This window comes from Sugiyamaella lignohabitans, chromosome A, assembly GCF_001640025.1.
Source record: "Sugiyamaella lignohabitans strain CBS 10342 chromosome A, complete sequence".
Taxonomy (NCBI): domain Eukaryota; kingdom Fungi; phylum Ascomycota; class Dipodascomycetes; order Dipodascales; family Trichomonascaceae; genus Sugiyamaella; species Sugiyamaella lignohabitans.
In genome coordinates, this window is record NC_031672.1 from 2,194,880 (window position 1) to 2,207,287 (window position 12,408).

At 48.5% G+C, this 12,408-nt stretch overlaps 4 protein-coding genes across 4 annotated transcripts; 1 reads left to right on the forward strand and 3 right to left on the reverse strand.

Moving 5' to 3' along the window:
- Positions 1-1,783: 1,783 nt before the first annotated feature.
- On the reverse strand, positions 1,784-3,613 carry TPO3 (Tpo3p; the record flags this gene model as incomplete). Its single annotated transcript, XM_018882642.1, has 1 exon — positions 1,784-3,613. The coding sequence occupies one exon, from the start codon at positions 3,611-3,613 to the stop codon at positions 1,784-1,786; it is 1,830 nt and encodes a 609-aa protein (XP_018734911.1).
- Positions 3,614-4,718: 1,105 nt separating this feature from the next.
- LSC1 (succinate--CoA ligase (GDP-forming) subunit alpha) lies at positions 4,719-5,765 on the reverse strand (the record flags this gene model as incomplete). Its single annotated transcript, XM_018882643.1, has 1 exon — positions 4,719-5,765. The coding sequence occupies one exon, from the start codon at positions 5,763-5,765 to the stop codon at positions 4,719-4,721; it is 1,047 nt and encodes a 348-aa protein (XP_018734912.1).
- A 2,555-nt stretch (positions 5,766-8,320) lies between these two features.
- Positions 8,321-10,384, forward strand: BRF1 (transcription factor TFIIIB subunit BRF1; the record flags this gene model as incomplete). The annotated part of the gene is made up of 1 exon (XM_018882644.1): positions 8,321-10,384. One exon carries the CDS (start codon positions 8,321-8,323, stop codon positions 10,382-10,384), a length of 2,064 nt encoding a protein of 687 aa, XP_018734913.1.
- Positions 9,394-12,317, reverse strand: AWJ20_690 (uncharacterized protein; the record flags this gene model as incomplete). Its single annotated transcript, XM_018882646.1, has 2 exons — positions 9,394-9,873; positions 11,139-12,317. The coding sequence occupies 2 exons, from the start codon at positions 12,315-12,317 to the stop codon at positions 9,394-9,396; spliced, it is 1,659 nt and encodes a 552-aa protein (XP_018734914.1).
- Between the last annotated feature and the right edge of the window lie 91 nt (positions 12,318-12,408).

Below are 12,408 nucleotides of genomic sequence, written 5' to 3' on the forward strand. Positions count from 1 at the left end.
AATGGTGAATCTGTCAAGTCATCTGGCTCAATGTCTAATAGCTCAAGTAAATTTACAATTTATGGGCCGTTTAATCGGTATTAGCAAGGGCCCAGTGTCGGCAATATAAAATCGTAGAACTATTCAGAAGATATTATTACCCCGTAATGTTCGACAAATCTGCGACTGGTTAAAAAAGCTGTCTGGTAATTGGACTTGTATACTGCTATTGTTGGAGGATGAGCTGAGAGAGTACTATGCAATCCTAACAGGATCATTATGCTTTATACTCGAAAAGCTTTCTTGTTGAATTTATAAGAATTGGTAGTAGGTTATTGTGAAGGGCACTTCCGTTGTTTATCTTAAACCAATTAGGAAAAGTATCCACAATTTGGGCTCGACCAATTTTTTAATGGCTGTTATAAGGCATGTTGATCGATTGGATGAAGCTAAGAACACTTTTCTGACAACGTCTTCAACAGTGAATAATAGAATCTAAAGATTGCTAATGGCCAGTGGTGAGGTTCAGAAGTAGGTTGATAAGTATCAACTATTAGACTCATGAACTGCTCACCTCATATTACTAGAATACGAAGTATCATGTATGAGAGGGCTGTCTAAGCGACTTCCAGGACATATTGAGCATATTGACTTTATTGGTTTTTGCGAAGAACAATATCTCTGGATATTCCAGTAACTATCTTGCTGATAGTTTGAGTGATGGGAAATGGTACTCGTCTACGCACCAAAAACGACTGGCAATTGTCACGCACGAGTAGACCGAAGGAGTCAGCTCCTCAGACTACCAAGTTCTCAATTTGCCGTAACTTTTGGTAATATCGATGTTCCAGAAGATATTTTGCACTTTGACCGAACTCCAGATGGACTTACAACTGCAGGCTGGTCAATGACAGGGGCCCATTATGTGTGCTCATAGAGTGGCCAGAAAATATTTGTTAGGGCAAGAATGGGCCAATGCTGTACGCTCTGCTCGTTGAAATCCCGTGTAAAGTTGGCGAATTTCTGATGTCAAATAGATAGATAGCACGACAGGGTCTATCGAGTGTGTACTTTCGAAATCTGCGCACCTCGATGTTAATATATTTTATGAGAGAAGAGTCAACAAAAAGGTGATTCGACATCATCGCCTGATATAGAGAGTTATGGCACTTTTCAAAGACCTGCGAGCTCAAACTTATACTGAAGTTGAAGCTGATGGTGTATACAGTTTCTGCGATCAAGAACCGGATATGTTAAACTTCCAAAATGGATCGTAGTCGATTAGGGAGAACAACTTATTTTTGTACTGCTCATTGTTGAATTTAGACCGCCATGTTGAGGAGCTGTCGGTGTAGTAACAAATATATTCTTGCTAACAATTGCCCCACTAGGGCATCGTGCTGAGTTTTTATTGGTTAGGTCAGCTCACCGAGATATTGCAGTGATCCAACCAAGATGTAAAGCGGTTATTAATCACTAGGTAGAGAAACACCATTATATCAAAAAGTAAACTGGCAGAGTGCCCTATTCACTCGCAAGAGCCACCTCCTCGTAGCTCCTGGTCCACCAACCCATAATATGATGGTTTTGGTGCTTTGGCTAGAGTTGTAACTTCATAAGCGCTAGAAGGTTAGTTTACTATTGTCTTTTCAGTGGTTCGACCGCCGTAGCTAACTCCTGCGAAGCAGGAGCAACCAGGGTCTGGGGCGGAGCCCCAGCCGCCGGAGGCATTTGACCCTCCCGGAAGGGTATTCCAGAGCGAAACGGTATTTAAATAATATTAAATTGATTAGGAAAGATGCTACTAAGTTTTGTTGTGCTTGCGCTCGAGACGGTCGTCGTTCCACTGGCGCACACGCTCACCGTAGAAATAGATTATAATGGGGAACGGGATGCCCAGAATGAACATGAGGATGCCGCAGATGGTATTCGCCCATCCGTAGCCCAGTCGGTTGTACATGGCGGTGCCGAAGAGTGGGAACCCGAAACCAAAGGTGGATCGGAACACAGCAGCAGCGCCGACAGCCGAGGCCGAGTATCTTGGGTTCATGTCGATGAGATAGTTTTGAATACACTGGAACACAGGGAACAGTGCAAACCCAAAAATGCCAGTACCCACCACGGGCATGATCCACACGAGCTTGGCCTCAGCACTCCATCCGTACCACAACAGTCCGCAGCCGAGAATGACAGCAGTGGGACTGACCAGGAAAATACGGAACTCGGGTTTTGGAATACCGCCATTACGAGCAGTCAGCCTCAGATAGGTGTACTGGGTCAGCGGGGTCCACGACGCAACACTGAAAATCGAGCCGACTCCGAGTCCCAAATACATTAATCCAGCAATGCCGGGTTTAAAGTGGTACACATTATACCACAGATCAGGGTAGGTTACCAACATGAGATACATGAATCCGTAAACAAATGCCATGTACAGACCAAGTCCCATAATAATCGGGTTGGTGAACAACATGACAATGGGTCTGGTGATACCGGTAAGAAATCTCTCCATAAAAGGAGTACGGGCGATTTCAAACACAGTATGAAGGTTGTCGTTACCAGACTCTTTTCTCAACTTCTTGGCTTTGCGAGAAAGTAGAGTAGGTGCATAAGTCTCCTTGTAGGTGATTAAACCGACAAAAGCTACAACTCCATTAATAATAGACAGAGTCCATAGAACCCATCTCCATGAAGAAGTATACTCGACAAGGAAACCAGCAATAATGGGAGCAATAACAGGACCGAGATTAGGGCCTAAACTGTATAAAGCCAGAGGAGTGTTACGATCCTTGTCATTAAACATATCAGCCAAAGTACCAGCACCCACGGAAATAGGGGCAGCACCGGCCATGCCCGCCAGAAAACGGAAAATTAAGAGTTGGCCAGTGTTACGGGCCAATGCACATGCAATATTGAAAATTAATAATAAAACAATCGAGACGTTGAGAACCACCTGTCTGCCAAACAGTTCGGAAAGGCCTCCAATAAATAAAGGGCAAATAGCAAATGCCAAAACAAAAATACTAACAGTGAGGTTCTGCATAGTAGACGATTCAATGTGTAGCTGCTCGGCAATAGCAGGCACAGCAGGTGTCAAAATAGACGACGACAGAGGTGCAATCATCGTATAAACACTAACCACAACTGTAGTGACCCATTTACGAAATGGGGACCAGTTTCTAGGATTCTCAGGGTCATCAGGACCTTCCCAAGTAACAAGTTCAGGATCAATATCCTTGAATTCAGACCCATCTCTATTAACAGTATCACCACCATCGGCCGGGAAATAGTTTTCTGAATACACAGTAGAAATCCGAGACTTGATAGTTTCCATGGTCAATTGACGAGTGACTCTGATATTCTCAGGAGCAGCATCTCCATAAATCTCCTCGACACTATACCCACTAGCCAGCGACCTGCCACTAGCATTCGAAGCACGAGACATAGATTGGGAAATGCCTGGCCCAATGGCCGAACCAGAGTCGGCCTTATACTGCTGTTTCTCCACATCCTCGACACTACAAGAATTATCGACCAGCTTTACGGGAAGCGGATAATCAGACTCGGAGTTAGACGAGCCCGACCCACTGCCGCGACGATGATACTGAAAATGAGCGTCTTCAGCGAGCGACATGGTAGACAAAAAAGAGATGTCGATATTATAGCATAAATGATGACAGACCCAAATAACAAGAAAAAGCAGTTGGGTTCATCTAAATAGCACAAAAAGGCGAGCGACTTGCGTATAAAATATTTCGTTCACCTTTGAATTTTTCTTTTATCTTGATATTTTTTATTTTTCAAATTATCTCTGAATCTGTTTAATTTTTTAAAAATTTCTGATCCTGGACACCACAAGAGGAACAAAACGCATATAAATACTTGTTCCATACTTCGAATATGTAGGAATATAAAATTTCGATGTCCGACACATGCAGCGATCGCCATGAAAAACTAGCGAAAAAGCAAACGGTGCATGAAATTCAAGTACCAAGGCAAACTTTCGGCAATTCAATTTGCCTAATCCAGCAGTCGCTAGCTTACAAATCCGTGTGGGGGCACACGACACCAACGCGGAACTTGAACAGCGGAATTTCGCCTGTCTGCCTCCGGCGGCTGGGGCTCCGCCCCAGACCCTGGTTGCTCCTGCTTCGCAGGAGTTCGCCAGTTGCTCAGGCATCCCGAGCCCCGACTCGAGCGAAGCGAGAGGAGCAACCAGGGTCTGGGGCGGAGCCCCAGCCGCCGGAGGCACGTCCCCACCCCCAGAAAAGAGACAAAGACCGTCTGCAGGTGGCCATCGACGGAAAACCCCACTCAGTAGACCCCACAAACCCATCACCAGCACGCTTCAACATCACCTGCTATCGTGCTTCTCGTCAGCCATGACTCAGTCCCCACCTCAACCCCAAACAGGCAAAACCTCCGGACATACCAACGGTCATGCACCCCTCTAGCCGATCACCACGCGGCTCACCCGCGACCCCCACCCAGGGGGTGGACCCTGCGTGCCTCCGGCGGCTGGGGCTCTGCCCCAGACCCCGTGGCTCCTCTCGCTTCGCTCGAGTCGGGGTTCGGGGGTGCCACAACCCCCAGAAAACTCCTGCGGAGCAGGAGCTGCCAGGGTCTGGGGCGGAGCCCCAGCCGCCGGAGGCAGATCCGGGTCACAGATGTCAGCACGGGGCTCTATTATGGGAAAATATTTACTTTAGATACGCGGGGATGAGGGGGTTTTGCGGGGTTTACAAGAGATCGTTCTTGACGAATTGGTCGTAGAGGGTCTTACCGAGTCTGGCGGGAGAACGCTCGACAGCGACACCGGCGGCCTCGAGAGCCTTGATCTTGGACTCGGCACCACCCTTGCCGCCGGAGATGATGGCTCCGGCGTGGCCCATACGACGGCCGGGAGGAGCAGAGATACCGGCAATGAACGAGCACACGGGCTTGGGTTGGGCTCGGGTTTGGTTGAATTCCTTAAGGAACTCGGCAGCGTCTTCCTCGGCAGAACCACCGATCTCTCCGATCATGATGATACCGTCGGTTTGCTCGTCTTCCAAGAATACCTTAAGAGCATCAATGAAATTGGTACCGGAGAATGGATCACCACCAATACCAATGACAAGAGATTGACCAAGACCGACATTAGTGGTTTGGTTGACAGCCTCGTAGGTAAGAGTACCGGAACGAGAGACAATACCGATTCTACCACGCTTGTGGATAGAAGAAGGCATGATACCGATCTTACATTGATCAGGAGCAATGATACCAGGACAGTTGGGTCCGACTAATCTGGTCTTGCTCTGGGTCTTTAAAGCATCAACGACCTTGACCATATCGTGTTGAGGAATACCCTCGGTGATACAAACAACAAGAGGAATCTCGGCCTCAATGGCCTCCATAATACCAGCAGCAGCAGCCGAAGGAGGGACAAAAATAGCCGAAGCACTGGCGCCAGTCTCCTTAATACCCTCAGCAAGAGTGCCGAAAATAGGAAGACCCAAATGAGTCTGACCGGCCTTCTTAGGATTGGTACCACCGACAATCTTGGTACCGTAGTCAAGAGCCTGTTGGGCGTGGAAAGTGCCCTGCTTACCGGTGAAACCCTGGAACAACACCTTGGTCTCCGAGTTGATCTTGAGGTTGTTGATGGTCTGCGAGTAGTTGGATGCCTGCTTCGAGGTGGAAAAGGCCCTGCGATACGTTAGCTTCTGGTGGGGTGTGCCTCCGGCGGCTGGGGCTCCGCCCCAGACCCTGGTTGCTCCTGCTTCGCAGGAGTTGAGGGGGTCCATGGGAACGACTCGAGCGGAGCGAGAGGAGCAATGGGGTCTGGGGCGCAGCCCCAGCCGCCGGAGGCATGGGGGGGCACCCCAGCGTGGGGGAGGTGCAACGGGAGAGAGAAAGAGAGCTGACAGTGTCCTCAGTATGATCAGAAGACCGTCTTATGAGACTGACAGACTAGCAAGTGAGAACCTGATCACAAAGTCGACAGAGAGTGTGAAAGTACAAGAAGAGAGAAGAGAGAAAGTTGGACACAGTACTTTGACTGCAGAGACCAGATAGAATGGATCAGGAGATGGAGAGACGAGACCCATCATAGATCGTAATGTGGGATCCAGATGTATCACGATGTGTGGATCTCAAGGACGACAGTGTCTATCTGTTTCTGATCTGGAACCGTAATCTGTAAAAGAGTATCAATCAAGACAGGTGTACTCTTGGCAATTTTGTCTTGTGTTTAATCAATCAGCTCCGAGAGGTTGAAATCCCAACGAGACCCCGATGTGAGAGCTATTGTTTCGTTTGTTACAGATCTGAAAACTGATTCTCTAGCCAAGATCACTATTCGCGATCTCCCCTTTTGGGTCCCTATTTCAATTCTTGTTTCTCGTCATTTTTCAATCTCCGACCAATAACATGGAAGGCTTGGTTGCTCAGATGTCCGACTGACAGCCTGACTATCTTAGCATAAGTAGCTTCTCGGGTATATTCTACCCATTTGTGATCATCACTGTCTCAGCTTGTTTCATAATTTCTTGTCTTTTCTCGATTTGTCTCGTCTTTTCTTGTCTTCATTTGTTCTTTCTCGTCTCTAGAACGTTGTTATCAAAGCATCTGAGCTCTTATATCATTGGCCAGCAATGTGTATTTGCTCTTCCGATGATGTCTTAGTCTCAGAGTTGATGCTTTTTCTCCTATAGTTTTTCTCTAAATCCTTCCTTGTCTTTGTCTCTGCCATTGCTTTCTCTTCTCATAACACTCAATGTCCATCTCTTGTCGTTGTTTCTTCTCTCTCTCATAAGTTCAATCTTAATCTTTCACTTCACTTTATGATTGATAAGAGATACAGTCAATTGACCCGAATAACTCCTTTTCGCGACTTAAACTTTCTCATCAGCTCATTCGCAATTCCTCTCACAATTGAACCCAATTGAAAGAAAAAAAACACTCCAATCTTCCCGTGACACCTCACACCCGCGTACTTCGGGTCTTGCACCCGATAAACCGCATCACTCTCCAAACAGAAACAGCCATTCCCTGTTAAAAACTCACCTTCTGACAGGTCCAGAGACTCTTTGAATGTTACGGGACAGCATTTTTATCCTTCTTTGCTTGTGTCTTTAGAACTACAAAAAAAAATCTGTGTGCAATTGAAGACAGCTGGTGGTTAGTTACTGAGAATGCAAGCGGGCCAGGTCAAAATTTTGGGTCCTTTTCCCACGATCGTCTCTGGCTCTTAGGGGAAGGGTGCGTGTGGGTTGTGCGGCATTTGGCTGGCGCTTCTGCCCTCATCTGCCGACTGGGCTCCCGATGACAGGCGGAAAAACTTCCCTCAGGGCAAGGGTTACAGTCTCCTCTCCCGAGCCAGCCCGGCATTTGGGGCCGAGTCCGGCTTTATCTGCTACCGAACTGCAGCTCAGGGGGTGGTCGTGCCTCCGGCGGCCGGGCTCCGCCCGGACCTGGTTGTCCTCCGCTTCGCGGAGGGCCTAAGGGGTGGGTGTGAGTGGGGTGGGAGGAGTGGGAGGGGGGAGAAGGGGGAGAAAGCTTGCGAAGCGAGCACAACCAGGTCCGGGGGGCGGAGCCCGGCCGCCGGAGGCATGTCCGGGAATACCGGAGTTAGCGGACACCCGGAGGGGAGAAAAGCTCGCGTAGCGAGCACAACCAGGTCCGGGCGGAGCCCGGCCGCCGGAGGCTCGCCCGGGAAAGAGGTAGAGGCAGAGCCCGGAGCGTAGTGGACCGCCTGAGAACCAGAGCATAGGTTGGTGTGCGGCGTTGAGCCGCACGGTGGAGTATGTTAGGGAGAGATGCAGGTTCGTGAAACGGTGGAAAACATTTGCTATAGAAAGGAAGCGATTCGAGTTAGTTTCGGAGCTGCTGGTTAGAATAACACGAGTAGATCTGAGTGCTTGATTGCTGGAGTGTGTTTGATATACGCAGACGGACGAAACAGATACGAAGAAAAAATAGAAAGATTTGACGCGCGCGTGGAGACTTTTCTTCAGTCAGAGTCGATTTGGTACCTGCTTACGTTTGTGGTGAGACTGTTCTACTGTGACAGTTTTAGTCGTCTGACCTAGAGAATATTGTTTCCCAAAACACAACAGAGTGCTAGAGAATAGAACGAAGAAGATAGGACTCGAGAAAAGAAGAGAAGAAGTCGAGAATAGAAGACAGGCGGTCAAGTTTCAGGTGGTTTCATACTGGATTGTGTCTGGTTATATATTACTTAGTCAGAGTTTATTGGTTAGATTTGTGATTAGAGTGTGAAGTGAGAGAAGACTAAAAAGAGAAAGGAAACACCGAAATAAGAAAATAAGAAGAGTAGTCAGGAATCCACGAATCCAAAATGGCGCCAAGAGTGTGTCCTAATAAATCGTGTAAAGGCACGTCGTTTGCATACGAGATCCAGTCTGGTGAGTACTGTTGTACCAACTGTGGTACAGTCGTTGAGGAATCGAATATCGTTTCTGAAATCACTTTTGGCGAGAGCTCTGCTGGTGCTATTACCGTCACTGGTTCGTTTGTAGGAGCCGATCAGGCCCATGCTGGTTCAGGCGGTCTACACGGCCATCAGGGCGAGAGTCGTCTTCAGACTATCGAAAAAACTAAACGTCGAATCAACGCTTTGGCTGCTAAACTTCAGATCCAAGAACACATTTCTGGCAATGCCATGCAACATTTCAAGCTGGCATTGTCTCATAACTTTGTCAAGGGTCGGAAATCACACTATGTGGTATCGGCTTGTCTCTATTTGTCGTGTAGAATCTACAAGACTGATCATATGTTAATGGATTTTGCCGAGGCTATTTTTGTGAATGTGTTCAGTATTGGATCTACTTATTTACAGCTACTTAAATGTCTGGGAATCTATCAGATTCCAACTATGGACCCGGTTTTTTTCATTCAACGATTCATTTCCAAACTGGCACTGAGTCCTAGTGACTCGAATACGGTGAAAAACGATGCTTCAAGACTGACTCAGCGTATGGGTAAAGACTGGCTGACTATTGGAAGACGTCCTACCGGTGTAGCGGCCGCTTGTGTGTTGTTGGCGTGTAGAATGAACAACATCCGAGTGTCAAAAGCTCAAATCGTTCAAATAGCCAAAGTTGGTGAGACCACTGTTCAGAGAAGACTGGATGAGTTTAGTAATACTAGTGCTGGTGGTTTGGCGGTGGGTACTTTCCGAGCTACCATGATTGAATCGTCAGCAGACCCCCCTTCGTTCACAAGACGCCAGGAACTGAATAGAAAGGCATCTGAGAAGTTGGCCAAAGAGCAAGAAGCTCTTGAACGAGGTGATATTATCGATAGCGATTTGATGAAAATGGCCAGAGAAATCGACGAGAACTTGAGTGAGGTGGGTCAGGCTTTAGGAAAAGAGGTCCAAGCTGCAGAAGAGGCCGAGGGCACTAATTCTCAGACTGCAACTGGTGAAGATAACGCCGATGCTGAGGGTGAAGCTAATGCTGAAGTCGAAACTACTGTGGAAGCTAATACTGAAACTACATCTGAAGCTGATGCTACTACTGAAGCTACATCTGAAGCTGATGCTGCTACTGAGGCTACATCTGAAGCTGATGCTGCTACTGAGGCTACATCTGAAGCTGATGCTGCTACTGAGGCTACATCTGAAGCTGTTGCTGCTACTGAAGCTACATCTGAAGCTGTTGCTGCTACTGAAGCTTCTGGCGAAGTTGACGCTGAAGCTGATAAAGGCAACGAAGAGGACAAAAACGAGTCGGAGAACGAGTTTTCTGACAGTCCGCAACAAAAGAGCAAAAACAAGGGTAAAGAAAAGATCACAGATGCAGCTGCTGCCACCAGTGAAACCGGTTCAACTGGCAATTCAACTGCCACTACACAACCCAAAAAACAGCCATCACGAGCTGTGTCGTTCTTAGAACGATATCGAGCTCAGAAAGCCGAAGCTATTGCTGCAGCGCTTGCTGCCGGCAACGAAGACATCGATTTGAGCGGGATTGGCGGCGGTATCATTGGCCGGGTGCGAGAAAACGAGGGACCTAAATGGGTTTCTGAAGTGCCCGACGACCCATTATGTCTTTCCGATGTTGACGACGACGAAGTCAATGCGAGTGTGCTGACGGCGTCTGAAATCGAGATCAAGACTCAGGTCTGGATGACCATGAACCGCGACTACCTCATTGAGCAAGAGAACAAACGACTCAAACTCGAGGCTGATGCTGCTGCTGGAATCATCCGAGCACCCAAAAAACGCAAGAAGAATGCAGCAGCCCGAGTCAAGACCTCGACGTACAAACTCCAAGACGGAGCACTACCTTCAGCAGCCGAAACTGCCCAGCAAGTGCTCAAACAAAAAGCGTTCTCCAAAAAACTCAACTACGAGGCCGTATCAACCTTCCTCTTCAAAACCGGCCGCCAGCACTAACCAGGCTCACCCTTCATTCACGAGTTACGATTTTCACGATAGTATTTAGGAACTTTTTTAATTTATTTTATATTTTCTCTCTGGGATGACACTGCCTCCGCCGGCTGGGGCTCCGCCCCAGACCCTGGTTGCTCCTGCTTCGCAGGAGATTTCCAGCAGCTCAGGGACCCCCGAAGCCCGACTCGAGCGAAGCGAGAGGAGCAGCGGGGTCTGGGGCGGAGCCCCAGCCGCCGGAGGCAGTGCCCCCAAAACAATCAATTGGCTAGAAAACGAAGTAGAAGGTGTAGAGGGCCAGGAGGAGAAGGCCGCCGAGCGCTGAGTAGACGTGGCCACGGGGGGTGGTGGAAAGGAAGAGGCCCCAGCCGATGGAGGTGTCGGCGTAGTAGCTGAGGAGCGAGTTGTTTCGCGAGCGGGAGGGCGTGAGAGCGAGGTTGATGGATGTGGGATCGGTGGCAGATCGGGGGAGGACGAGGTCGGGGTGGTTGCGAAGGGATGGTGGCGGGGAAGAGGGGATTTGGATCGAGAGGTAGACCGGTTTGTGGTCGGAAATAGTGCAGTTCGGTAGCGAATCGTAGCGGTATACGGTTTCTGAACGTGAAGACAGGGTTGTGTTGTTGTCGCTGTCGCTGTCGGAGTATGTGAGATAGAGAATACGGTCGCACCAGGACGGGATTCGTTTGCGGTTGTACGTCTGGCGGTTCTCGAAAAACTTGAATGTCGGGGGAAAGGTGATAGGTGGTTCAGAAAACCCTACAAAAGCATCGCCCTGACGTCGTGCAATTGTCAGTTCGTCGACTTGTTTATATCGTGATACTGCATTAGACGAGGACCCGAGTTCAGAAAGAAGACTGGTTTCTTCTTCAGACCGATCTGTGTTATGAGTAGTAGTTGATGCTGTGTTGCTGGCGGTATTACTTCCTGGAACGCCAAAAGGGTCTTCTATGGAACGATAGTTGAGATCGCCCATGAAAAAAAGATGCGATTGTGGATGGTACGCACCGTAGCCATCGCCGAAATCCAGCATCGTGACGATGTCGAGAAAGTCTCTGTTGCGGTAGTACACCATTCCTTCATTTGCAGTGAGATGAGCTGCTACAAAAGTCAGAATGGTTTTAGTGGTTGACTCTGAACCAGATGCTCCAGCTTCACTAGGCGCTCTAACAGACTCAATAGTCGAGTGAGCAGTAGAAATGGCGCCTGAATCAGTTACTGAATCAGTAACTGAAATGTCAGTAGCTATATCAGGAGCAAAACTATCAGCAACTGGGTTCGCGAGTTCGATTCGAATGCCGACTCCACCCTTCAGACTGGACCGTAAGTAACCTACACCGGTCGACGCAGTGAGCACTTTGAGCACCGGAGTCTGAGCTCCTTCTGGCACAAACACATATAAAAGCAGAGCAATGGCACCGTAGCTATGAACAGCCACTCTTATGTATCTCCCATGGTGAACAATACCACTTCCAGCACCGGTAGACTCGATTCGCTGCTGAATGTACCTGTCCAGAGCAGTCTCTACACCCTTCAAAATGGGACTTAAGTACTCGTCGAGGTCGCCAAAACACCCGTTCATGATCGGACCCACTTCCTCGAGTGCAATTGCCACGATTTCTGGCTCAGTCTCGGAACTTCCACTACTACTAACTCCATTCTCAGTTGAGTCTGCTGATACTGACCCACCAGACCCAATTCCCGTTTCCGTGCCATTTCCATCCGTTTCCCCACCAAAACCGCTAACTCCCAAACCAGAACCAGTACCAGAACCAGTTCCAGCTCCAAAAACACTACCAGAACTTCTACTGGCACCCGGCAACTGACTCCCCCGGCCTACCAGCGCCGGCAGCAACACCTCCTCAGCGAAGTACTTCGGCTCGAGTCTCGTCTTCCCGAGATTATACGTCAGCAGCAGCAAATTCACCGCGTCTTTGCTCATCCTAACACTTTTTTTTTCTTTTCTTTCTCAGTTTTCTTTCTCTCTTCGCAGTTCTCACTTCCACTGAGCTTCTGATCACCAGTTTCTCTGA